The 25,500-nt window shown below is 40.4% G+C and overlaps 1 protein-coding gene across 7 annotated transcripts in view; it reads right to left on the bottom strand.

Annotated features, from left to right (window-relative positions):
- Window positions 1-25,500, bottom strand: part of SIL1 (SIL1 nucleotide exchange factor) — a 209,739-nt gene that overhangs the window by 56,435 nt on the left and 127,804 nt on the right. For all 7 annotated transcript variants that reach the window (XM_081825720.1, XM_081825721.1, XM_081825718.1 and 4 more), the window contains 2 exons: window positions 17,584-17,775; window positions 11,735-11,856 (listed from right to left, as the gene is read on the bottom strand). In XM_081825720.1, coding sequence (XP_081681846.1) covers window positions 11,735-11,856; window positions 17,584-17,775 — 314 coding nt within the window. The remainder of the gene's footprint in view (window positions 1-11,734; window positions 11,857-17,583; window positions 17,776-25,500) is intronic.

The following is a 25,500-nucleotide window of genomic DNA, read 5'->3' as shown; positions in this document are numbered from 1 at the left end:
GCTTAACCAACTGAGCCACCCAGGCGCCCCGGAATGAAATAATTTTTAAATCTCATTCTGGCTGCCTCTCTACTAGACTGTAGTTCCACTCTCCTCAAAAAGCTGAATTATCCTCTTTTCAATAACCTCAGCCCATCAACAGGCACTTAATGAGAAATGTGGCAGACCATAAGAACCCTTAACTTTGGGGAGCCTGGTGGATTCTTCTTTAAATCCAATGTTAATGGAATGCAAATAGAACCAAGAAAGGAATGTCATAGGCAATGGAATCATGGTGGAAACTACTGTGTACAGCTGATGAAAAGAACATCAGAGCCTAACTTTCAGGCCAAGCAACTAGGCTAAGAATATTACAAACAAAACTGTGTCCCCTCCTTTCTGCCAAGAGCCACGCCTAGTACTTTGCAGCAAATCTGTCTTTTCTCCAATTGCTTTTATAACCCCACCTTTCCACAGTTGCACTATGTTACTAGAAAACACTGTTTTCTTAACCATCCTGCTTGAGATTCAGTAGGCTTCTTGAATTAGAATTCATGTCTTTTGGCAATTTTGGAAAAGTATCAACCAAACCTCTTTTACTATAGCCTCTCCCCTGTTCTCTTTATCCTTCTGGAACTCATGTTAAACTTTTTGTTCTACTCTTATTTCTTAACCTCTTTTTCCTTTTTCCATTTCTGTCTCTCCATGCTGCACTTGGGGTGATTTCTTCAATTCTGTATTCCAGTTTGCTTAATTATTCCTCAGCTGTGTCTGACCAGTTGTTTGCCTAGCAATACTGAATTTTTTTTTTTTTAAGATTTTATTTATTTATTCATGAGAGACAGAGAGAGAGAGAGAGAGGCAGAGGGAGAAGCAGGCTCCCAAGGAGCAGGGAGCTCGATGCGGGACTCGATCCCAGGACGCTGGGATCATGACCTGAGCCGAAGGCAGACGCTTAACGACTGAGCCACCCAGGCGCCCAATACTGAATTTTTAATTGCAATTATTATTATTTTCCACTTCTAGAAGGCCCATTTGGATCTCTCCCAAATCTTCGTGGACATTGTCATTTTTGATAGTGTACTATTCTTTACTCATACTTTTTTTATTTTAAGATTTCATTTGACAGAGAGAGAGAGAGCACAAGCAGGGGGAGCAGCAGAGGGAGAGGGAGGAGACTCCTGCTGAGCAGGGAACCTGACACAGGGCTCGATCCCAGGACCCTGGGATCATGACCTGAGCTGAAGACAGACACTTAACCAAATGAGCCAGCCAGGTGCCCCTCTTTACTCGTACTTCTGATAAAATCTTTTATCTCTTTGAACATATTAAAAGAACTATTTTATATTCTGTACCCTCAGAATTTTATTATCTATAGTTTCTCTGGTCTGATTATATTGCTTCTGTTGTCTTTCACAGATGATGTCTTATTTTTTGGACTGCTTTGTGATATTTTGATTATGAGCTCATCACCATTGGAGTTCTTTTCTTTGTGGAGATGCTTTTAGGCCTGGATTTAAGATGTGTTCCTCCAAAGAGGATTTATATATGGCGCTACTAGTAACCTGTAAATTCTAACAACTTGGAACATTCTTTAAAAACTTTTTCTTACGTAAATTTTCAAATATACTCAAGTAGAGAGAGAATAGTATAATAATCTTCCCTAGACCCATAACTCAGCTTTTATTTATTTTATTTTTATTTTTTTAAAGATTTTATTTATTTATTCATTAGAGACAGAGAGAGGCAGAGGGAGAAGCAGGCTCCCAAGGAGCAGGGAGCCCGATGCGGGACTCGATCCCAGGACCCCGAGATCATGACCTGAGCCGAAGGCAGATGCTTAACGACTGAGCCACCCAGGCGCCCTATAACTCAGCTTTTAAAACTATGAAGTCATGGGGGCGCCTGGGTGGCTCAGTCGGTTAAACGTCTGCCTTCGGCTCAGGTCATGATCCCTGGTCCTGGGATCGAGCCCCCCTTCTCCCTCTCCCTCTGCCTGCTGTTCCCTCTCCTTGTGCTCTTTATCAAATAAATAAATATTTTTTTAAAAAAGGTTCTAAACGGTGATATTTTAATTGCATCATTCTTCCTTTTTTAGCTAGAATTTCTCTATAAAGATCAACTTCCCCTCATCAACTATTTGAGTACATTAAGGTTCAGTTCATATGGAAAGGTAGGATAAATGCTTTACTGTTTCTATTTATTTGGTACTTTTCATTATGAATTGGTTTCCCTACCTGGTACTCTCCAAAGACTAATGAGATGGGTTTAACTTTTTTTTTTTTTAAGTATCATGATGAACTTGGGGATTTAAATATATTTGATTTGCTTCAAGTCATTGCAGTTATTATCTTTCTTGAAACTCAAAGTATCCCATCTATAGCCAATGGAAACTATTTCACAATGACTGCTGAGTCTTTCACACAAGATCCTACCAGTCTTTGAGAGCTTCCTTGCTTTCTATTATGACAAGATATTCACTATCATTTTGTACACGTCTTACTACAGACTTGAGATCAGCAATTTCTCCAAGAAATCATAGTTGCTTTTAGTGGCAAATGCAATTTTAGACAGAAATGGTATTTAGAAAATATAATCTAGAGTAAGAGTTGCTCATTATTATTGGGTTTATTTTTTATCTAGATCCTTTCAGTGGACAGAGCCTCCCATCCCCCAAACACACTTTTTAAGGAAAAAATTCATCATGAGTTCTTACTAGTACTTCCAATTCAAAGTCAGGAGTAAGGGGGATTTTACACAATCTCCAATTTTACATTAGTATTTCCCTTCTGTCGTGTTGAAAATCTTGCTTCTCAGAGAAACCAGCATAATTATTCATCTGCTTTATCCCACAATTCAGTCTCAGAATAACAACACCAACACTTTCATCAACAGTAAGATGTCTGAAGTTTTGCAGGCTTTTTTTGTCTTTAGGATATATCCAAATAGAGATGTAGAAATTATTGGGCTGTAAAATCCTACAAAATACCTATGTGATTATGCCACCAATTCTGTGGATATATCCATCCGTTTCATTTAGCTCTTGATTTTTACATTTTGAGTTTTTAGACTATATAAAATATATACATAATTATAAAGTCCCTCTCCCTATAACCTTCTATTCATTTTTTAAAAATACAAGCATATCATATACACATGATTAATTGCAGTTATTCATACTTGACCTGCTTTTTCTCATTTAATATAACCTAGACTATGTCACAGTAGAAATAGTCTGTATTATATAGAAATACTATTCGATCTTTTTTCTATGACCATGTAGTAGTCCATGAAATAAGTTATACAATTCATTCATCAGTTTCCTACTGAGGGACATTCTCATCTTTTGCTATTATAAACAGTGCTATAATGAATAACCTTCAACACACATATCTTTTCATATTTTTACCAATGTATTTTAGAGGTAGAATTCTGGGCGTAGAAGTATCATTTCAAGGGGAGAAAAATATATACAATTTTGCTAGGTACTGTCCAATTTCTTTCTATAAGGACTGTACCATTTTGGTGGAACTCCACCAGCAATGCTTGAGAGCCTGTTTCCCGACAACTTCACAAAAAAAGTATGCCATCAACTTTTGGATTTCTGCCAATCTGACAGATGACAAATAGTACCTTGGTGTAGTTTTGGTTTTTTTTCTTCTTATGAGTGAGCATTTTTTCACATGATTAAACCATTTACACTTTTTTTATTCTGTGAACAGTGTGTGTCTAGCCCATTTTCTATAGGTTATTAGTTGTGTTTATTCTCTATTTTTAGGTGCTCTTTATAAATATTATGAGTATTAATGCTGTATCTATAAGTTGCAAACATTTTTTCCAGTTCATTATTTATTGAGACCATTTTAGACTAAATTCACAGCCTGAATATTTTCAGGCCATAAAAGGAATATGATTTCCAGCCTAAATGCACTCTAGGGCTGGCTTGGGTGAAGAATTTTCTGGGGAATTTTTTTCCCTTCTATTCAAAGCCAAATTGCCTTAATATCTCCTTTTGAGTAGAAGATTTTCGTTTTTCTGATTCTCCTTTTCATGGGATGTATGCTCTGGCCCCCATCCCCCAGCTTAAGGAGCCATGAAACCAAAAGCTCTTGGCCACTAGGGAATGGCAGTGTCCCCACAACAGTTCTAAGTCTCACTTTTCTCTATCTCTTGGGATTTGTGCTTTCCATTATATTTATCTTCAGGACTTCTCTCACTTTCTTGCAGGGCCACCACATAGACTATGATGTTATTAATTTCCCCCTTTAGTTAGGCAAAACAGTGGCCCTATAGTTTGTTAGGTGAATTGAGCATTTAAGGAAAGGTTTAAATATTTAATCCAGCATCTTCCGGTATTCTGAACCAAGAATGTTCCTTGGGAAAGGTAAACCACCACTTGCTAGATACAGAAGTTCCCCAGTTCTGTTTTGTTACTTACCATTTAAGTTTTAATTACAAATATAACATAGATTCATTGGAAGAAAAATGAAACAAAACAGAAGAGAAAAGAAAAAGCTTCCCTGCTGTTAGCAGCTTCATTCCTCCCACCGATTTTTGGTGGTTTCAGTTTTTATGTTAGGCCATTTAGTTTGTACCCTGAAACGTTCTAAAACATACCCTCTGTAAAGTTCTGTGGATGCCATAGAATTGGGAACCAGTTTCCAATCTCAAGAAGCTTTCAATTTATTAGGGAAAAGCAAAGAACTGGCATACACAGAGAATAATTAGATGTATTTAAGAATCAGTTTAGGAGTCCAGACAACAAACACTAATAAAGTTGAAAAGATAGAACTTTGTGGGCTGGAGTTACACAAGGAACAAATTAAGAAGGAGGTAGTCAATAAATGAAAAAATTTGAGGGCAGCCACACAAGAGGATGTGGGGGAGTCTGGGGCACATCACAGAGATAGATTCAAAAGAAATACTGAAGGGACAAGTTCATTAAGCAAAGTGGTGCCTCCCTCACCAGAATGTAGTCTTGGTTTCTGCAGGTGGCTGGTCAGGCTTACGGCTCATTTTCCACTTGTCATTAATTGCCATTTGAAAAAAGGTATGAGACTTTGAATGCAGCTTTAAGAGCTACAGCTATCCAACTTCCCCAGGCCAATTTTGGCTAATATGCTAATCAATTTATCAGATATAAAATGGTTTGAACACCTCCCCTGCCACAGAAGGAGTGTGAACAACTAGCTTCTAGAGTCAAGAGGTCAGAACTAGTCCTAGAGGGTCAGATCTGGATTTCTATCAAATGCTGGCATCTCCAACGCCTGACCTCATCCTAATCTCTAACCTTCAATTTTCTGGGCCTTCAGCCAGGGGTGGGGGGCTCACACTTATTTCCACAATTTAGTAGATTTTAAAGGGTCAAGGAATGGTATCTGAATCATCCATCATTACATCATTAATCATAACAGCACTCACCACTCCGCCCCCATAACAATCTGGAGAACTCTTCATTTCCTAGGTATGAACTTATTCTTTTATTTCTTCATTCATTATTTCCTAGCTTTCAATGCAAAGTTCTGTACTATATACTAGGGAGACAACAAGATGAAGATAGAAAACAAATCCTATCTTTCTCACACAGTCTAAGGTTATCAAAAATTAACAGGTAGGGGCGCCTGGGTAGCTCAGTCAGTTAAGCATCTGATGATTCAGCTCAGATCATGATCTTGCGGTTGTGAGATCAAGCCATGCATCGGGCTTTCTGCTGGGCATGGAGCCTGCTTGAGATTCTCTCTCTCCCTCTCCCTCTGCCTCTCCCCAACCTCCCAGAAAATTAAATAAACAAACAAATAAGTAAAAATAAACAGGTAATCAAACAAAGATGTAATTGCAAATTGAGATGAATGCTGTGAAGAAGCAAAGAAAACGTAAGAGGAATTTAAGATATGACACAGTTCAGAAATTTTATTAATATGAATATGTTCAATTACAACTAACAGAACAAAGACTACCAGTGATTTCTAAAAAACAAAGATGTTTATCTCTCACAACCAAAGTCTGGAAGTAGCTGGTTCCTAAATCAGAATAGTGGCTAAACTATATCATAAAGGACCTAGTCTCCTTCTGTCTTTTCCCCTCTATTGTTTATGTTCCTCAGCATGTTGGCTTTTTGTCTTGTGCTTCTCACCTCACTGGTCTAAGCCAGCTGCTATGACTCTAAGACAACTGCAATCAAGGCATGAAGGTGTGGGCAGGATCTCCTTACTATCTTTCTTTTTGTAAGAAAGCAAAAAAAGCTTTCCAGAAGCCTTCTCAGGAAACATCTCTTTAGTCAGAACTGGGTCACATGCCCATCGCTAAATCAATCTACATCCACAAAGAATGAGATTATTGTTCTTGGTTCAGATTATTCATTTCCTAGCACTGGGAGAGGGAACCCCCTCCCTGAACATGTTGCTATCCTTACAATATCAAGGTTCCTTAAAACAGATTTTTAAAAAGGCAAATAGTTTTTAGTAGACACAATAGTGAAAATAAAAATCCAAAAGATTCATTCACCAACTAAATAACTAAAATGGGATAAAGACAACTCAAATATCCCTCAAAAGTTTCAAGCCTGGGTAACTACGACAATCATACTGCCAAGAATAGATAAGAGAATGTGGGAGGAAAAACCTGGTTTGTGAGAGAGACAAAAATTAATTCCACTTTCTTCTCCTTGAGTTTGAGGTGTAGTCAGACAGTCTGGTAGAAATGGAGGACACGACTTGAGAGGAAAGGCTGGACTTCAACATAGATATTGGAATCACCCACAATGAGGCAGGATTTGAAACCACAGGAACAGATAGAACCACTGGGAGAGAAAAGGCAAAATGCTAGAAAAAAATCTTGGTGAACAGCTATAATTAGGAGACAGTAAGATGATGACATTGCCGTAAAAGGCAAGGAAGAGGGAATAATTAATTCCAGAGATACAAGAACCAAGGGACCACAATCACATGGCAGCCAAGGAGTAAGGTTTCTTCTTCTGCTTTTTTTTTTTTTTTAAAGATTTTAAGTATTCTCTACACCCATTGTGGGGCTCGAACCCATAACCCAAGAGTCGCATGCTGCACTGAGCCAGCCAGGCACCCCAAGAAGTAAAGTTTTCAAAGGAAAGTATTGGTCGACATTGTTGACTGCTACAAAGATGTTAATGATTCCAAAATACTCTTGAAAAATTTAAGAACAGCAGGAACATAATGGTCATGTGCACTTACTTGGATCCCTTTTTGTCTACTCTTTGGAGGACTTTGGAAGGGAAGGAAAATATAGGTTGTCATGTTGGAGGCAATGGTAAGGTAATGGTGGGAAGGGGTCAGTGGGTAACTGAGAACATTGTGGGCAAAGAGGAAGGAGCCTAGAGAGAGGGAAAAAGGTGAGGAGCACTAATGGAAGGGGAAAACAGGAAGATGTGCAGAGGCTGAAGGTCACAATAAGGCTAAAAACCAGATTCGATAGGAGAGATGAAAATGTGAATACGGAGGTGGTCAGCGAACACGAGATATTGACAAAAATGGGTAATGGATTTCAAAATATCTAGCGGATAATAGACATAAAGATAAAAGTCAATACAGGTGAGAATGTTAATGCCCAGCAAACTCAACAAAAGCCATCAAGAAGGAGGAGAGCACTAAAATTCACTAAGGACGGCAGGGAAGAAATCTGGAAATTAGAGGCCAACAGAAGGAGATGGAAGTCGGTGATAGGACACTGGCCCAATGGTTAAAAATGAATTGGTAAGGGGCACATGGATGGCTCAGTCAGTTAAGCATCTGACTTCAGCTCAGGTCATGATCCCGGGGACCAGGGATCAAGTCCCACATTGGGCTCCCTGCTCAGTGGGGAGCCTGCTTCTCCTTCTCCCTCTGCCTGCTGCTCCCCCAGCTTGTGCTCTCTGTCAAATAAATAAATAAAATCTTTTTTAAAAATGAGCTGGTAAAACTTTAGTGGGATGAGTATAACCGAGGAAACCAGAGAGCCAACAAAGCGTGGGATAAGGGGGTGCAGGGTTGGGAGTGGGGGAGACATTCATTTTATAAAGAGATATAACTAACATAAAATCTGCTAAGGAGGTTCCAAGGCAGATTCCAAGAGGAGAGGCTAGAACAGAATCCTATTCCAGGGATCCAACATAACAGAACTGCAGTATGACTGATGGCACATGTACATCCTTTTTTGTACCAGGCACAGGTCCATGACCCCTGCAAACTGTGGACATTCAAACAAAAGTACTGCATTCAGTGAGAACCTACAATCCCATTTTATTGCATAATAATGCATACATATGCAGATCAAAATGTGAGTTACTAAAGATGGATATAAAACATGAAAAATGATGGAGACAGGGGTAATGAGAACAGCAAAAGCCAGGGTTCCCTGGGGCAAGCACATCAGTTTCTTGATAATTTAACTCCTGACAGTTAAATGGTAAAGGCTACATATAGGGAGATAAGAGATAAACAAAAGTAGGCAGCTAGTAGTTTGGCAGAGAAACCAAAGTACTTCTTACTTTGAGAAAGAAAACCAAAACCAGATTACAGAAGGCTGCATGGCCTCTGAAATTCACAAGGCCTTTGTGAGACTTCTCACACACAGAAGCACAATGACTTGTCCGGGACTCCAAAACTCCTGGTAGGTCAGACTGTAGACAGATACACACGGGTGCCCTCATGAGATGGTATCAGGTTAGGGAAAGGCCAGTGAAAATAAGTGACTTGAAGAATAAGAAAGGAGGTGGAATGGAGAGAGAGAGAAGGCAAGAGGGGCGACATGGAGGATGGGGGGAAGGGGCAGTGAGATGGGAAAGCAGGGAAGAAAAGAAAGAAACCATGAAAAGATGAAGCTGCCAAAGGCATCAGACCCTTATCTCCCTATCTCCGATTATCTTCTTATGCAAGAGCGTGACCTGCCTTATATAAAGGCAACAAACAGCAGAAAATGAGTGTTGGTGACCCCTAAATTAGTGTGAATAATATTTAAATAAGGGAACAGACTATTTCAGGAACCATGTAACATTCAGTGGTCACGGCAATTACATTTATGTCAACTCTTTCTTCTTGATCTTGGAATAATTGCTTCACGGTTAACACCAGGCAAGATATCTCTTTATCCACAGAATTGTGTGTGGAGGCTTTATTAAGCAATTAACCCAAGTAGGCAAATAAACACTCTCATGAAGCATCAAGATTAGCACGGAGAGATATATGCGGTAGAACATAAGCAGAAAAGAAAATGAGGAAGATAAAGCTTTGTACTGTGAAAACATAAGAAGTAAAAATTGCCTTATACTGAAAACTTACAGTAAAAAGGACACAATGTGAGCATGATGATGTTATACCACTTATCACTGACAGGTGCTTTATAAGCTTTTCCATGGGACCTGTATATTATGTTACTTCATATTCATTCAACCTTATGAAATGCAGAAAACGGCTATCATTGCTTTTAGTTAACAGATGAAAAGGTGAGGCTTAGAAAGGTAAAATCACTTGTCCATGGGTAAACCGTCAGTAAATAACAGACACCAGACTTGAACCTGGATTTTCTGACTCTTGGGGCAGTGGTCTGTCTCATCCTCCCACATACTCAAACACCTGGACTGAATGAGCAGTATTCCTACCCATTAGCAGAAAACTAGAAGAAATGGTATCTAAATAACACCCCCAAACACTGGGACTCCATGATTCCACCATGCTCACTTCCCTTGAATGCCCTCGTGACAAAGAGCAACTTCATGCAATCACACACACACACACACACTCTGTGTGTGTGTGTGTGTGTGTGTGTGTGTGTGTGTGTGTGTGTGTGTGTGTGTGTAGAGAGCTGCAAAACCAACACTTAGGACATTAGGAGTCAATAATGAATATGAGACTAGAGCACTGAAGCCTGCTTTTCTGCATAGAAAGAGTTACCTTGCACCAAGTTCCTCTTTGCATAAAACACTGACATTTTCATGATGTTTAGGGAGCCTGCTTTTGGCTTCCAAAAGCTCTGGCGCCATACCATGCCATCACTGTAACTGCCCTCCAGTGGGCCATCAAAAGCCCAGCTAGAACATTTTGAATATAGCAGTTTGCTTGCCACCAAAACACTAAGTTGCGATATTTTATATTTATCTCTATTTAAATTTTAGTGATGCTACATAAATGTTAACATGGTCTCATGCTAAAACAACCACGGATAAGTCTTAATAACACCACATACTGGCACACCCCTGGGTGAGTTATGGCCTGCTACACAGGCCTAATGCATGCTTCTCAAGTTACTTAGTCTTCTTTAAATAAGATGTGACACAAGATGTTACACAGTTTCCCCCAAGAAATGTGTTTCCAGAAGCAGTGGCAAGGGACATGTAGGATAATTTGCTCATATTGAAAGTGGAAAGAAGGTACTTGGGATTATAGGAAAGAATTCCAAAAAGAGTTTGGGGAGAGAGGTTAATAATGTTTGATTTAGTTATTTCATGGCTTGAGAAACAAAAAGTGAGCTTCCATAAGTTCTCAAGCCTCTGAAGCTGTAAGGATAAGACCCTGGACTTCTCTCTAGGGCTGAAATCACAGCGACCTATGACAAACTCACAGATTCTCCACCCTTCCAGTAGAGGCACACGCAAACATCTCCTTGGGCTTCCTGAGAGACTGTCTGGGTCTGGTAGGTGAGACCAAGGGAGGCAGAGTGCCTGGAAGCCAAAGCCTACACTGTCAAAAATACAACCACAGGAGAACCAGGGCTTGAAGGTCTAAGCAGGTCCTGCAGGGTGCTCAGCTTCCCTCAGGAAACAATTCTTCCAGCCTTACCAGCTCTGCCCCTCAATTTACTAAGAAAAGATCCAGCAGCCTTTCACAGTGAGGAGACATCAGTCTGAGATTCTGATTAATAACAATAAGCAAGGATGAAAGGCAAAGGAAATCTTTTCAAAAATGAGCCTACAATGGCAGAAATGTTTACAATAGCCTTTCTCCTGCAACATCTTAATCCCTGCACCCTAGCAGAGCAACCCCTAATAGCTACTACCCATGCCTTTGCACCAAGAATCAGAATACTGGTTCCTATTTTAGAAGCACAAATAGTCCTAAGAACAGATTTTCAAAAATGGAAGGAACTGTGGCTCCAATGGACCAACTGCAGCTTGAAGACATCTTGACTTTTTTAGTATTATGATGTGGTGCCCACACATCTTTCTGCATCCACTCTTAAGAGATGCTGTGTCCCCATTCCTCTTGCCTTATCACTCTTCTAGCATAAGCCAGACTAACCGAAATTTAAACAAATCCCAACCCAAAGAGTACAATAACCTGAATGCATGTTGATTGGTACCAGACAATAAGGAGAAGGCATATTCCCCCCAAAAGGCCCTCCTCAGTCAGGTTCAACATTTATTCATCACCAGATGTAGTTTCATTGCAAAAGGATCAACTCTTAGAGTTCATTCCCTTCCACTCAACCAGCCATGGGTGGTCTAACTTTTTATTAGCTTTGAATGCAACAGAGAATGTGACCTAAAATACATTATTATATGTCTGTAAGATGAGAGGGAACAGAGAGTCACACATGGTAACAACACGGTGAAAATTCTTATCTACTTGGAATAAGGGCAGAATCAAATTCTTACCCTAGTTTCACTAGGATTACAATGAAATGTGTATAGGGATGTGCAAGAGTTCAAGTGTAACCTTCTTCCAGGCCAATCAGGCCAAAAGTAAAGCTAGACTTCACCTGAAGGGCCCTAACAATCCTGGCCAATGGGATGTCCATCCACGCTGCTTACCTGGAAAAGGCAGCCCCCAGCACAAACGCAGCATACTCCTTCACCAGGGGCTCTGTGCTGTTCAGCCCATTGATCACCACTTGAAGGCCGCCAAAGGAAAGCAGGTCCTGTGCATTATCCATCTGCAACAAAGGTACAGCCATCAAGGAAAGAAGAGCCCTTCTTATTGCCTTTTTTTGGTGAGTATTCAAAAAAACCTAAAAAGTCAAGTAAAAAGCAATGGTGGCCATTGTGACCAACTAGAAAAGACCTGTAATAACAAATTCTTAAATTTGAGATTTCCGAATTCATCTAACATGATTTATGAGCACCTGTGTGGGAAATGGCTGAAATGGCACCTAGCTATTACTTTTGCCAAATATGTCCTGGAAAATGCTATAACCATAACAAATCACAAAGCTTGCTCCTAATGTACAAGCTGTTAACACAAAGATCTGGCATCATCAGGACTACTAAATGGTGCCATGCTTCCTGTTCATGTCCAGTCCCAGTACAAGTAATGGAAGCAGCAGACACTTACAAAAAAAGAAGTCCTCTCTCTTCCTCACTTCATACAGTCTAAGGCTGACTGATTCTGAGGACAAGTGTGATAAAATCTGCACAGAAGTCTCTCCCTCAAAGGCTGTACTCTAGGCCTTTGTTACTGGCTAGTAGCTATTATTGGATAGTGCATAACATTTCCATAATCAAATAAAATTCTATCAAATGGCACTGGTCTAGGCTACCCTTTAAGGTCCAAAGCCCCAAGTCTAGACTATTTCCCTTTTATTCGATAGGGAATCTCAGTCCCCAGGCTTCCTTAGTATCCTGGAACAAGAAAACTCAACTTGTTCAGAAAGGTCACTGGAGGGGCGCCTGGGTGGCTCATTCGTTGGGCGTCTGCCTTCGGCTCAGGTCATGATCCCAGGGTCCTGGGATCGAGCCCTGCATCGGGCTCCCTGCTCGACGGGAAGCCTGCTTCTCCCTCTCCCACTCCCCCTGCTTGTGTTCCCTCTCTCACTGTCTCTCTCTGTCAAAATAAATAAATAAAATATTAAAAAAAAGAAAGGTCACTGGATCCTATTTTCTCCATGTAGTAACTACAATCTCCCTTGGAAATACCTTTGTTGCTACAAAGACTGCCTCTTGCCCACAGTCTGATCCCACTCTACAAATCATCAGGAAAATGCAGGAAGCTAGCCCAACACCTTTTTCCTCCAGATGCTTCTGTTTCCTACCTGACTGTGTCCTTCCAAACTAGACAAAGACTCTAAGAGAGAAATTGAGTTTGAAGGACTTTGACTCTGCCTGTTCCTGGGTGGACCTAGACTGTTTTCACCACTTAGAAGATCATTTTTATATATTCTGATATAATCTCCATAAGAACAGGGTTTTTTTCTGCCTGACCATTGCTGCAGATCCAGTGATTAGAACAATGCTGAGTGTATACTTAGGTGCTCAATAAGTAACTGTTAAACCAATGAACAAATATGATCAGAAAAAAACGTTACTGAAATAAACTCCACAGTGAGTAAAAAAGGCAACCCGGGGCATCTGTGCCAACAAAATGGATGGGTCCCTGATACCAGAGACCTAAATAGATGGCCAATCCAGGGTCCCGAAACAAGTGTGGAGTCTGCTCTGCCATAAGGGCCCCCAAGTCAGGGCTGGGATTTTTCTTCCTCAATCTGTCCTTACGAAGAGGAGTTATTACTGGACCATAGGCCAGCCAACTAGGGAGACTCAGAGCGGGGTGTTTGGCTGATGTAAGTACAAATAATACTTCATAAGCCTTCCTTTCTCACATACTCTAGTTTTTTTGTTTTTTTTTTAAGATTTTATTTATTTGACAGAGAGAGAGACAGCGAGAGAGGGAACACAAGCAGGGGGAGTGGGAGAGGGAGAAGCAGTCTTCCTGCTGAGCAAGGAGCCAGATGTGGGACTCGATCCCAGGACCCCGGGATCATGACCTGAGCCAAAGGCAGACGCTTAACGACTGAGCCACCCAGGCGCCCTCACACACTCTAGTTCTAAAATCTAAGAACTCACTGCCTCTTTTTGATCCTCCCCCCTTCCAAGTTTTCTGGATAACAAAGCCATGGCTCAGAGTCCTGTCATTCAGTGCCTGGGGTGGCTACTTGTCAAAGCTGGTAGGAGTTCCTAATGGAGTGGCTGCCAGTCTAACAGCCCCAAAGCAACACAAAGTCATAGAGGTTCTGTTGCAGATGTAGTTTGTCTTTATTACTACAAAGACAATTCAGGATGTTATAAATTCTAACATTTACATAAGCACCTCAACCTTTTCAATATGTTTTCTCATTTGTTATTTCACTGAAGATGCGGAAGAAAAGAGTCATTCTGCCCACTGTACACTCAGAAGATCAAGCTCCAAAATCTGGGCCCTGCTCAGCATCACACAGGAGAAGGCATGATCAGGTCCCAGGTCTGCAGCTCCACATCTAGGTCTGGGGCCACAGCTTTCCCCAGGCTGCCTTCAGGAGGGGGTGAGACAGGTAGACAGAAACTCAAGGCAGAGGGAGGGAGCACATGGGGAAGGACATAGTAGGAACTGTGCTAACACTCCAGAGGAAAAGAGAGAACCAGAGCACTGGCCAGACAATCAGAGAACAGGAAATAGACAAAGGGAGAAACTATATTAAATAATTGAGGAGACATTTGAAGAAAGGCAAACACACTGCCCTAGGGTACATGGGACAGACAGAAGCTACACATCATAAGTAATTCACAACCGTTTTCCAAACGGTTCGAGGTTTTGCTTTTCATAGATCCTGTTTAATAATTCCAGTAGGGCTGGGGCGCCTGGATGGCTCTGTCGATTAAGCGTCTGACTTTTGATATCGGCTCAGGTCATGATCTCAGGGTTGTGGGAGCGAGCCCCACATCAGGCTCTGTGCTCAGCGAGGAGTACGCTTGAGATGCTCTCTCCCTCTGCCTCTCACCCCTCCCACGTGCACGTGCATGCTCTCTCTAAAAAAATTAATCTTTATAAAAATATAGAAATATATGAATTCCAATATGGCTGTGAGGAATCCTTGGTCAGATTTAGTTTGGGTCTTTGAACCCCATGGCTCCTCAAAGCTTCTATTCAGTGAGTCGAGAACAGCAGTGGACTGGTGAAGTTCCGGGCAACAGAAGTCCTATCTTCCACAATGCTAGCACTAAATTACCTGAATTCCCCTTCACAACTAGAATTAAAGGTTAAGCTGTGTCTTCTTTAATTCCCCCATGAAATCACAACTCAACCTGTTGCATGATAGCCTGACATACCAGCCCAAAGCAAGGACCTTGTACTTCCAATCCAAAGGCCAATGACTCAGAACGTTTATGACTCTTCTGCCGAAGAGAGCAAGTTTGGCCTCACCAGGGAACCGGTTCCTGGTCTGACCTGGGACTGAGTTAGGTGATGTCGAAGAAAGTGTTTACCCCACCCAGTAACTCATGAAAGCAGAATAGGACGTCACCCTAGAGACAACACCGCCAGATAACCGGCTGACTTGCATGGAAAAAAACAATTTTGTCAGGGCCCTGCTAGCCTCCTGTGTACTCACTCCCCTCTAGGTATGATCAGCTCTCCAGTTATTTTGGCCTTTTATGCTCAACTAAAGGAAGAGTCTGTAGAGACCTGATACCTAAAGATCCACCCAAGTATGTTAAATGAGAAAAAATAAAAGCTGCCAAGATCAGAGCAGGACTAAGTTGGCCAATAACCTCTAAGATCCTTAATCCTTTAAATATCTGTAACGGAAAAGCTGTTGAAATTCTTGTTTTTCACCCTGGAGAGAAACACAGGAAAGAGGAAAGAGAACTCAGGCCCACTTTCTCTCTAAGAGGATCATAGACCTGCTATTTGAGTCCTGAGAAAGAGTTATGAGCAAAGAAAGAAGATGAAGAGGCCGCATCATAATTCCTGCAGATACAGTATACACTCATCCTCTCTAACCACAAAGGCTGACAAAATCAGAAAGAAAGAAAGAAAGAAAGAATGTCTTTTAGCCTAGTTTATAGAGAACAAGGACGCAGTCATGTGTGGGAGGATGTTGAAGATCTGTGTCTTGATGAGGATCTCAAACAAGCTTTTGATTATGATTACACAGTCTTCCTGGGCCACCATCGTCCCTAGTCTGAATTATGGCAATAGCCTCCTATCTGGTTTCCGTGCTTCTACCCACACCCCCTGCCTCCATTCTAATTCTCAACAAAGCAGGTGGAGGGATCCTTTCAAAATAAGTCAGAGCATGTTGTTCTTCTGCTCAACAGCCTTTAATAACATCCAGTTTCATATTCTTTTCCATGCTCGACAAGGCGGTCTATGATCTTCCCCCCATTATCTGTCTAAGCTTCATCTACGTCCCTCTCTCTTCTTTTAGCTCCAACCACACACTGACTTGTTCTGATCCCACAAACACACTAGACATGCTCCCACCTTAGGGCTTTAGTACTTGTTGTTTCTCCTGAGATGCTCCTTTCCAATATTGCCAGTCCTTACCATGAACTACTTTTTATTTGCCCACAGTATTTATCAACTTAAAACACACCGTCCATAATTTACTTATTAGTTATATTTATTATCTATCTGCCTCCGCTAGAAGCTAAGCTCCAATTTTGTTCACAGATGTATTTTAAGTGCCTGAAATAGCTCTTGGGACTTAACAGGCATGCAATAAATTTATTGAATAAATAAACAACTTCTCTTGCTCCTTCTCCTTAGATCTACCTATGTCTTTTTGAGCTTCATTCAAACGATTCCAGTATCCTAGAGGAGACAGAATGACCAAAAGGTTAAGAGCACAGTTTAGCGTCAGACAGACCTTTTTGCAAATCCCAGCTCTACCACTCGCTAACTGGGTGACCTTGGGCAATATCAGGTCTGACCTGTGTCTTATTTGCCTCAGTGATAAAATGGAACTAGTAACAAGGCCCATAAGGCAGCTGTGAAATTCAATGAATTGGTATGTATAAAGCACTTGACTAAGTGCCTTGTCTATGATAATGCTCAATAAGTATTAACTATGATAATTACAGCACAAGTGTGATCAGTCCTTTCCCTGCTGCAAACTCTCCAATGGTTCTTAAAATCAAGGATAAAATCATAAAGAGCGTGATATTCCCAATTCCACCTCTCTGAATCTCTAACCTTTCCACTTTATCTATGCTACCCTATCCAGTATTTTCCAGGCCCTTAATCTCTCCAAGCTCTTCTCAACCTCAAAATCTTTGCACATGCTGTTTCCTCTGCCTGTGGAACTCTGATTCAAGGGTTGGCAAACTTTTTCCAAAGGGCCTGACGGTAATGATTTTGGCTTTGTGAGCCATAGGGTTTCTGTCACAACTCTTCAACCCCTCACTGTAGCATAAAAACAGCCCCAAACAATAGAACAATACATAAAGAAACAGATGCGGCTGTGTCCCAATAAAACTTTATCTAGAAAAGCCTTCCCCAACACCCCTGACTAGGCTAAGTTCCCCCGTTATATACTCCCACACTACTCTCTGGAGCCCTTATCACAATCTTAAGTTTAAATTATCTCATTTTATTGTTCATTGTTCATGATTTAATTGTTCCCTCTTCCAGACTATAAGCTACATAAAACAGAGACCATGGCTGTTTTGCCCCTGCTGTATAATAGGTGTTGAAAAATAATGGACGTAACACTGCAAATGAAAAAGAGGTTGGCCCTTTCTTCTAGAATATATCTTACTACAGTAGCTATTGGCCTAGGTTAAAAATACTAGACGCCCTGAGAGAGGAGCAAAGATGCTGATGATGTTTTCTCAGGATTTAGGGCAGGAAGGTTTGCTGTTGAAGATGTTACTTAAAAGTCAGATTTATGGACAAAGAAATACGATACCTGATGGACATAATATTCGAGATCAAAGAGTGCAGCAATCTTCTCTTCTAGGCTGGAGCTGGAACTGTTGAACTTGTTGATCAACCGTACCATGATCTGCATGTCAGTCTCAATGACAACATTCAGCTCCTCAAACTCCTTCTTTAGTTCCTCGATGGGGCGAAAGAGTCGTTTAACCTTGGCCTGCCTTGCCTAAGAAGATAATTGAAGCAAAAAGATAATTAGATCAATTGGAGACATCTCTCCAAGACAGTTGTCGCCTATCATGGATGCCCATTCTCAAGGAATTACTGCTCCAGGATTCAAAACCTTCTTTCATCTGTACTATCAAAAAATCCTCCTACAAGAATACCTCAATTTATTGCACTTCACTTTGTCAAACTTAGAGCTGTTACTTCTTCTTTTTTTTTTTTTTTTTTACAAATTGGAGGTTTGTGGCAACCAGCATTTAGCTATTCTATCAGCGTCATTTTTCCAACAGCATTTGCTCACTCTGTGTCTGTGTGTCATATTTCGGTAATTCTTGCAATATTTTGAACTTTTTCATTATTATATTTGTCCTGGTGATCTATGATCAGTGGTATTTGATATTACTATTGTAGTTGTTTTGGTGTGCCACCAGCCACACCCATATAAGACAGTGAACTTAACTGATAAATGTTTTGTGTATTCTGACTGCTCCGCTGATAGGCAATTCCCCCATCTCTCTCCTTCTTCTTGGGCCTGCCTGTTTCCTGAGACAATGATTTTGAAATTAGGCCAATTAATAACCCTACAATGGCCTCTTAAGTATTCAAGTGAAAGGAAGAGTCTCATGTCTCATTTTAAATCAAAAGCTAGAAATGACTAGGCTTAGTGAGGATGGCATGTCAAAAGCTGAGATAACTAAAAGACAGGCCTCTTGTGCCAAACAGTTAGCCAAGTTGTGAATGCAAAGAGTTCCTGATGGAAAGTGAAAGTGCTATTCCAGTGAACACACAAACTGTAAGAAAGCAACACAGTCGTATTGCTGATGCGGAGAAAGTTTTAGTGGTCCGGATAGAAGGTCAAACCAGCCACAGCATTTCCTTAAACCAAAAAGCCTAATCCAGAGCAAGGTCCTAAAATCTCTTTAATTCTATGAAAGCTGAAAGAGATAAGGAACCTGCAGAAGAAAAGTCTGAAGCTAGCAGAGGTTGGTTCATGAGGTTTAAGAAAACAAGCCATCTCCGTAACATAAAAGTGCCAGGTGAAGCAGCAAGTGCTTATATAGAAGCTGCAGCAAGTTATCTGGAAGATCTAGCTAATTCGTGAAAGTGGCTAGACTCAGCAACAGGTTTTCAGTGTAGACAAAATACCCCTCTATTGGAAGAAGATGCCATCTAGGACTTCCATAGCTAGAGGAGGAGAAGTCAATGCCTGGCTTCAAAGCACGGGCTGATTTTCTCGTTAGGGGCTAATGCAGCTGCTGACTTTAGGTTGAAACCATTGTTTATTTGCTACTCCAAAAATCCTAGGGCCCATAAGAATTAAGCTAAATCTACTTGGCCTGTCCTCTATAAATGGAACAAAAAAGCCTGGATGACAACATGTCTATTTACAACATGGTTTACTGAATATGTTAAGACAAACATTGAGACCTACCGTCAGAAAGAAAAAATTCCTTTCAAAGTATTACTGCTTATGGACAACGCACCTGGTCACCCAAGAGCTCTGAGAGATGTACAACAAGATTAATGTTGTTTTCATGCTTGCTAACATATCTATTCTGCAGCCCATGGATCAAGAAGTCATGTTGACTTCCAAGTCTTAATTATAATAATAAGAAAATACATTTGGTAAGGCTACAGTTGCCACAGATAGTGATTCCTTTAATGGATTTGGGCAAAGTAAACTGAAAACCTGTTGCAAAGTATTCCCATTCTAGATCCCATTAAGAACATGATGGGAAGAAGTCAAACTATCAACATGAACAGGAGTTTGGAAGAAGTCGATTCTAAGATTCATGGATGACTGTGACGAGTTCAAGTTTTCAGTGGGGGAAATAAGTGCAGATGAGGTAGAAATATCAAGAGAATTAGAAGTGGAGCCTGAGGATGTGACTGAACTGTTGCAACATGATAAAACTTTAATGAATGAAAAGTTGCTTCTTCTGGATGAGCAAAGAAAGTAGTTTCCTGAAATGGAATCTACTCCTGGTGAACATGCTGTGAAGACTGCTGAAATGACAACAAAGGATTTAGAATACTACATAAACTTAGTTGATAAAGCAGTCAAAGGGTTTGAGAGAATTGACTCCCATTTTGAGAGAAGTTCTATTGTGGTATAATGTTATCAAACAGCATCACATGCTGCAGAGAAACTGTTCATGAAATTGTTCAATGTGGCAAACTTCACTGCTTTCTTATTTTAAGAAATCGCCACAGCCACCCTAATGTTCAGCAACCACCACCCTCATCAGTCAAGCAGCCATCAGCATTGAGACAAGACCCTCCATGAGCAAAAGGATTACAATTCACTAAAAGCTCAAGGTGGTTAGCATTTTTTAGCAATAAAGTACTTTTTGAATTAAGGTATGTATATTGTTTTTTAGACATAATGCTATTGCACATTTAGTAGACTGCAGTACAGAGTAAACATAACTCTTACATGCACTGGGAAACCAAAAAAGTAATCTGACTTGATTTATTGCAGTGGTCTAGAACCAAACCCACACCGTCTTCAAAGCATACCTGCACCTTCTAAGATGCCCACAGAAGAGAGCCCTCAGAGTCTATCTATATAGACTTCTGCCCCAAAAACACACTCAAGATTTTCCAGGTTCACTTATCCCAATCTGACTTCTAATGTTCAAGAAGAATGGAAAGTCTTCTTGCTGCCATCACTGAGGTCAGGGGAAGCAATGCAAGCTCACCTTCAATCCCTAAACTCAGTTGAAAAGGCTGAGGTCTAAGGTGGAATAATCCACACCTTGGTTCTGTATCTTCTACAATCATTTACTATCTTTGCTGTGCCCTGCCCAATCCAGCAACATTTTAGGGAAACCCAGATGTAGGAAACTGTGGGTAAAGAGCTATCAGAGTAGGAGCAATTTGCTGATGAAAATTAAATCACTCTCATTACTGTCAAACTAACTACAGGTGTACAATTTGTTCAACTGTTTGAAGTGGCTAAATTACTGTATGTACTATACTCAAGTCTCAATTTTCTCTCAATCCTTCCCCACCCCACACACATACAAAAATTTAAAAAATGAAGTTATGTTGGAGGTGAATAAAAGACTTCAATTAGATATTTTATACATGTGACACTCCCATTTTCTTCCCAATTTTAGAGGACAGTGCTTATAAATAGAGTCCAAAAGGTCACAGTGGTTTGTGTCTCTATCTTCCAAGAAAAATTAAAAGGCAGGAATATTTATAAAAAGCAGAATGATGAGCAGCTGTCAGCTCCAAATTGCTCATCTATTACCTATGGATTTTCTCCCCAGTTACAAGTACTCCATAGAAACACCAACCAAAGAAATGAATCAGCCTCTCTTAAAAAAGACCAAGCCCCTAGCAGAGCAATGCTACCTATGGGATATCATTTCCTGCTTCTTCAGGCTAAAACAACAGTGAAATGCTCTCCCTACACCCAGCTAAAGGACTCTGGATGGCCGCCAAAGGCAGGGCAAAGAGGTCTGGGGAAGCTGAGTTACTGCCTAGAGCTGTGGGATGTCAGGCAAGTGAGCAGGATAAGAAATAAGTCACCTCCACCTCACGAAAATGATGTGTACCTGGCCCTCAGGAAGAGGGCCTATTTTAAGAAAAAAAAAAAAACAAAACCTTTTTATTTTGCAATAATTATAAACTCACAGAAAGTTACAAAAATAATACACAGAGTACCATGTACCCTTGGTTCAGCTTCCCCCAATGGCAACATCTTACGTTAACAGTACACTAACAAAACCAAGAAAATGACAAAGGTATAATACTGTTAACTAGACTATAAGCCTTACTCAGATTTTATCAGCTTTTACATGTACACATTTGCATGTATATGTGTGTATATTATTCTATACAATTTTATCCAACATATATATTCATGTATCCACCAGAACAATCAGGCTACTGAACTATTCCACCACCACCAAACTCCACTGTGCGATCCCTTTACAGCGCACCTCACCCTCCCACCCATCCCTGTGTCCTGGCAATCACTACTTTGTTCTCCATCTCCTTAATTCTGGCATTTAGATAATGTTATAAAGATGGAATAACAAGGTCTGTAATCTTTTGAGATAGTATTTTTATATGAACATAATGCACTTGAGATCTATCCAAGTTACCACATGCATCAATGGTTCATTTATTTTTAATGCTGAGTAGTACTGCATTATACAGATGAACAGTTTGCTTAACCATTCACCTGTTGAACATCTGAGTTGTTTCCAGGTGTTGACTATTATGAACATAAATATTTGTATAAGGGTTTTTATATAAATTCAAGTTCTTATTTCTCTGGCAATAAATACCCACAAGTACAACTGCTGGGTCATATGACAAACGTGTTTGGTTTTATAAGAAACTGCCTATTTTCCATGGTGACTGTACCATTTTACATACTCACCAACAATGTATGAAACACTCAGTTTCTCCACATCCTCACTAGTATTTAGTATTATCACCACTTTTGTTTTAGGTATTTTAATAGATGTATAGTGATAGTTCATTGTGGATTTAATTTGCATTTCTCCAAAGGCTAAAGACATTAAACATCTTTTCGGGTGGTTATTTGCCATCCACAAATCATCTTCGGTGAATTATCTGTTTGTTCACTTCCTTTCCCCATTCTCTAAATATGTTGTCACTTTTTACTGTTGAGCTTTCAGAGTTCTTTATATTCTAGATACAAGTCTTTAATCAGATACAGTCTTTGCTTTGCACAGATCTTACATGCACCAAGTTCAAATACTATAGTTTCAATAACACCATTCTCCCAACACTACTCAAATTTCAGTTACCACAAATTTCATTTAACAGTAATCGCATGAAGTACAAACTTTGTTGCTGGCTCTTTAGTCCACAACTCACTACATATAACATAAATGCTCATGATGATGAGTGGGTGATCATACCACTTCTTCCTAGGTCTGTCTGACAGGTCACTAAAAATTCGTTTCTCAGTTCACACACAGATGTCAAGTGTGTAGTTGTAGGACTTCCTCATCTTCCAATGACAAGCCCAAGTAACATATCATAAAAATGGGTAATCAAAAGAAAAGAAGTGGCCAAGAAAGACCAAAGTGCAGCAAAGAAAGTAACAGTGGTAACTCTGATGGTGAAACTCATATTGAATGTATATGGAGCTACAGAAGAGGTCATAATTTTTGTTTCAACTATCAAACATTATTTTTCAAATGTAAGAGAATGATAGTCTATTCTTTTTTTTATTTTTTTTATATTTTTTAAAGATTTTATTTATTTATTTGAGAGAGACAGAATGAGAGAGAGCGAGTACATGAGAGGGGGGAGGGTCAGAGGGAGAAGCAGACTCCCTGCCGAGCAGGGAGCCTGATGCGGGACTCAATCCAGGGACTCCAGGATCATGACCTGAGCCGAAGGCAGTCGCTCAACCAACTGAGCGACCCAGGCGCCCAGATAGTCTATTCTTTTTCCCCTTATTTTCATTCATTGTTCTTTTTTTTTTTTTTTAAAGATTTTATTTATTTATTCATGAGAGACAGAGAGAGAGAGAGAGGCAGAGGGAGAAGCAGGCTCCCAAGGAGCAGGGAGCCCGATGTGGGACTCGATCCCAGGACCCTGGGATCATGGCCTGAGCCGAAGGCAGACGCTTAACCATCTGAGCCACCCAGGCGCCCTCATTGTTCTTTTCTTATTCCTGATGGTTCCAAGTGTCGTTCTACTGTTACTTCATTTTTATTTGGAGAATATTCTTTAGTCATTCTTTTAGGTACATCTGCTAGTGACAAATGTTTTCAATTTTGTGTAAGAATGTCTTGATTTCTCTTTTGCTAATGAAGGATATTTTCATTGGCTATAGAATTCTGAGTGGACAGTTTTTTCAGCACTTGAAAAATATTGTGATACATACTCTGGTCTTGGTAGTTTCAAACGAAAAATGCACAGTCAATCATTGTACCCTAAGGCAGTATGTTTTTTCTGTTTTCAACATTTTTTCTGTAGCTGTGAAGAGTCATGGTGTTGATTTCTCTGAGTTTATCCTACTGAAAATTCAGTTTCATGAATCTATTCATTTATGCCCTTCATCATATTTGGGGATTTTTCCACCTTTATTTCTTAGTTTATTTTTTCATTATTTTTCAGTACTCTCTCCTTTCCTAAGACTCCAATGACAGAAATGTTAAATCCTTTCTTATAATCACACAGGTCCCTAAGTCTCTGTTCATTTTTTCCCTATTTTTAGTCATTTCTCTCTGTTTTCAAGTTTACTGGTTCTTCTCTCTCTTTCCTATTCTGCTACTGAGCCCTGATATTCAGTGATTTTTAAACATTCTGAGTTGTATTTTTTTTCAGTTCTAAAAATTCCATTTGGTTCTTTCTTCTGTCATCTACTTCTTTGCTGAGGTTGTCATTTGTTTCAAGAGTGTTCATAATCATTTGTTGAATGATTTTTATAACTGCTTTAAAATCCTTTTTAGGTAATTCAAACTTCTGTGTCATCTCACTGTTGGCATCTATTATCTATTAGTTCAAGGTTTGGTTTTCTTTGTATTCTGGACATTTTGGATATTAGTTTTAAGATTTCTCTAACTTACTGAATCTTCCTTTTCAGTAAGCAGTTAAAATGTTTACGTTTAATACACTGGTTCTGTCCTTCTTGTGTGGCTGTGACTCTAAGATAATTTAGTTTCCAGACCCTATGCAGTGTTATTTTGGTCTGTTTCCTTTATATCCTGCCAAAGGCTCATCTAGACACCAGGCAATATTCCACACTGCGTTTCAGTTATCAAATCTTTTGCTGTGTTAATTCTGGTCAGTTTCTCATGTGGGTCACCAGAGAATATGCCCAAAATTTCATTTGTGAAATCCTTTTCTCCAGCTCCCTTCTCTCCAAAATCCTACCACCACTCTCTAGTTAGGAGGAGGAAGAGCATCACCTGCCACCACTGGACACTCTACATTGGGACAAGAAGTTCTTCCTTGGCCTCTTTATCACCCTGCTGGGGGAACTGAAACACTGCTTCACTGATGCTGGTGTGAGGGTGGAAGTTCAGGCTCCTCACTTACCCTCACTGACAATGTCCCAGAGTGGGGAGCAAAATGATGCCTCACGCTATCTCAGTGCCACCAAGTAGAAGGTCAGACTACAGATTCTCCATTCACCACCACCCATTCCCCCCACCCCGACCAACACACACAATGGCATCACCTCTGCTCCAAGTGAAAAACCACCTTGGTAGTGTCAGGCAGAAGAAGACATTCAAATATCCTTCTTGGCCTCTACTGACACCACCCCAACAGGAGAAGCAGCTTGCTAACCCCAATGTAGAGGGTGGAAAACCAGGCTCCACACTTGGTGTCTGCTGGTACCACACCAGCAGGGGAAACAGAGAATAGTATCCTACCATTGGGCACAGGGTAGAAATTCCAGCTCTCTGTTCAAGGCTCACTGATGCCACCTTGGTCAAGGTAGCAGAATACTGCATCACATCGTATCATTGCCAGAGACAGGGGGTAGAAGTTCGGTCTACCCACTCGGCCTCTGCTGACACCACTCTGGTGGAGGAATAAGAGTGCAGCCTGCTACCACAAAGTGGGAGGTGGAAATCCAAGTTTCCCTTCAATTTCCACTGGCACTAAGGGTGGGGTGGGAGATTTCCATCGTCTTTGGCTAAAGTAGGACAGATATTGTCAAAAAGGGTTTAGTTCTTTTAGGCTGCCCTTTTCCTAGCAATTTCTCTAGAAAGAATAG

Source organism: Leptonychotes weddellii, chromosome 7 (genome assembly GCF_054177405.1).
Source record: "Leptonychotes weddellii isolate Sample4059 chromosome 7, ASM5417740v2, whole genome shotgun sequence".
In the NCBI taxonomy this organism is placed as follows: Eukaryota; Metazoa; Chordata; class Mammalia; order Carnivora; family Phocidae; genus Leptonychotes; species Leptonychotes weddellii.
This window is presented reverse-complemented; position numbering and strand designations above follow the sequence as displayed.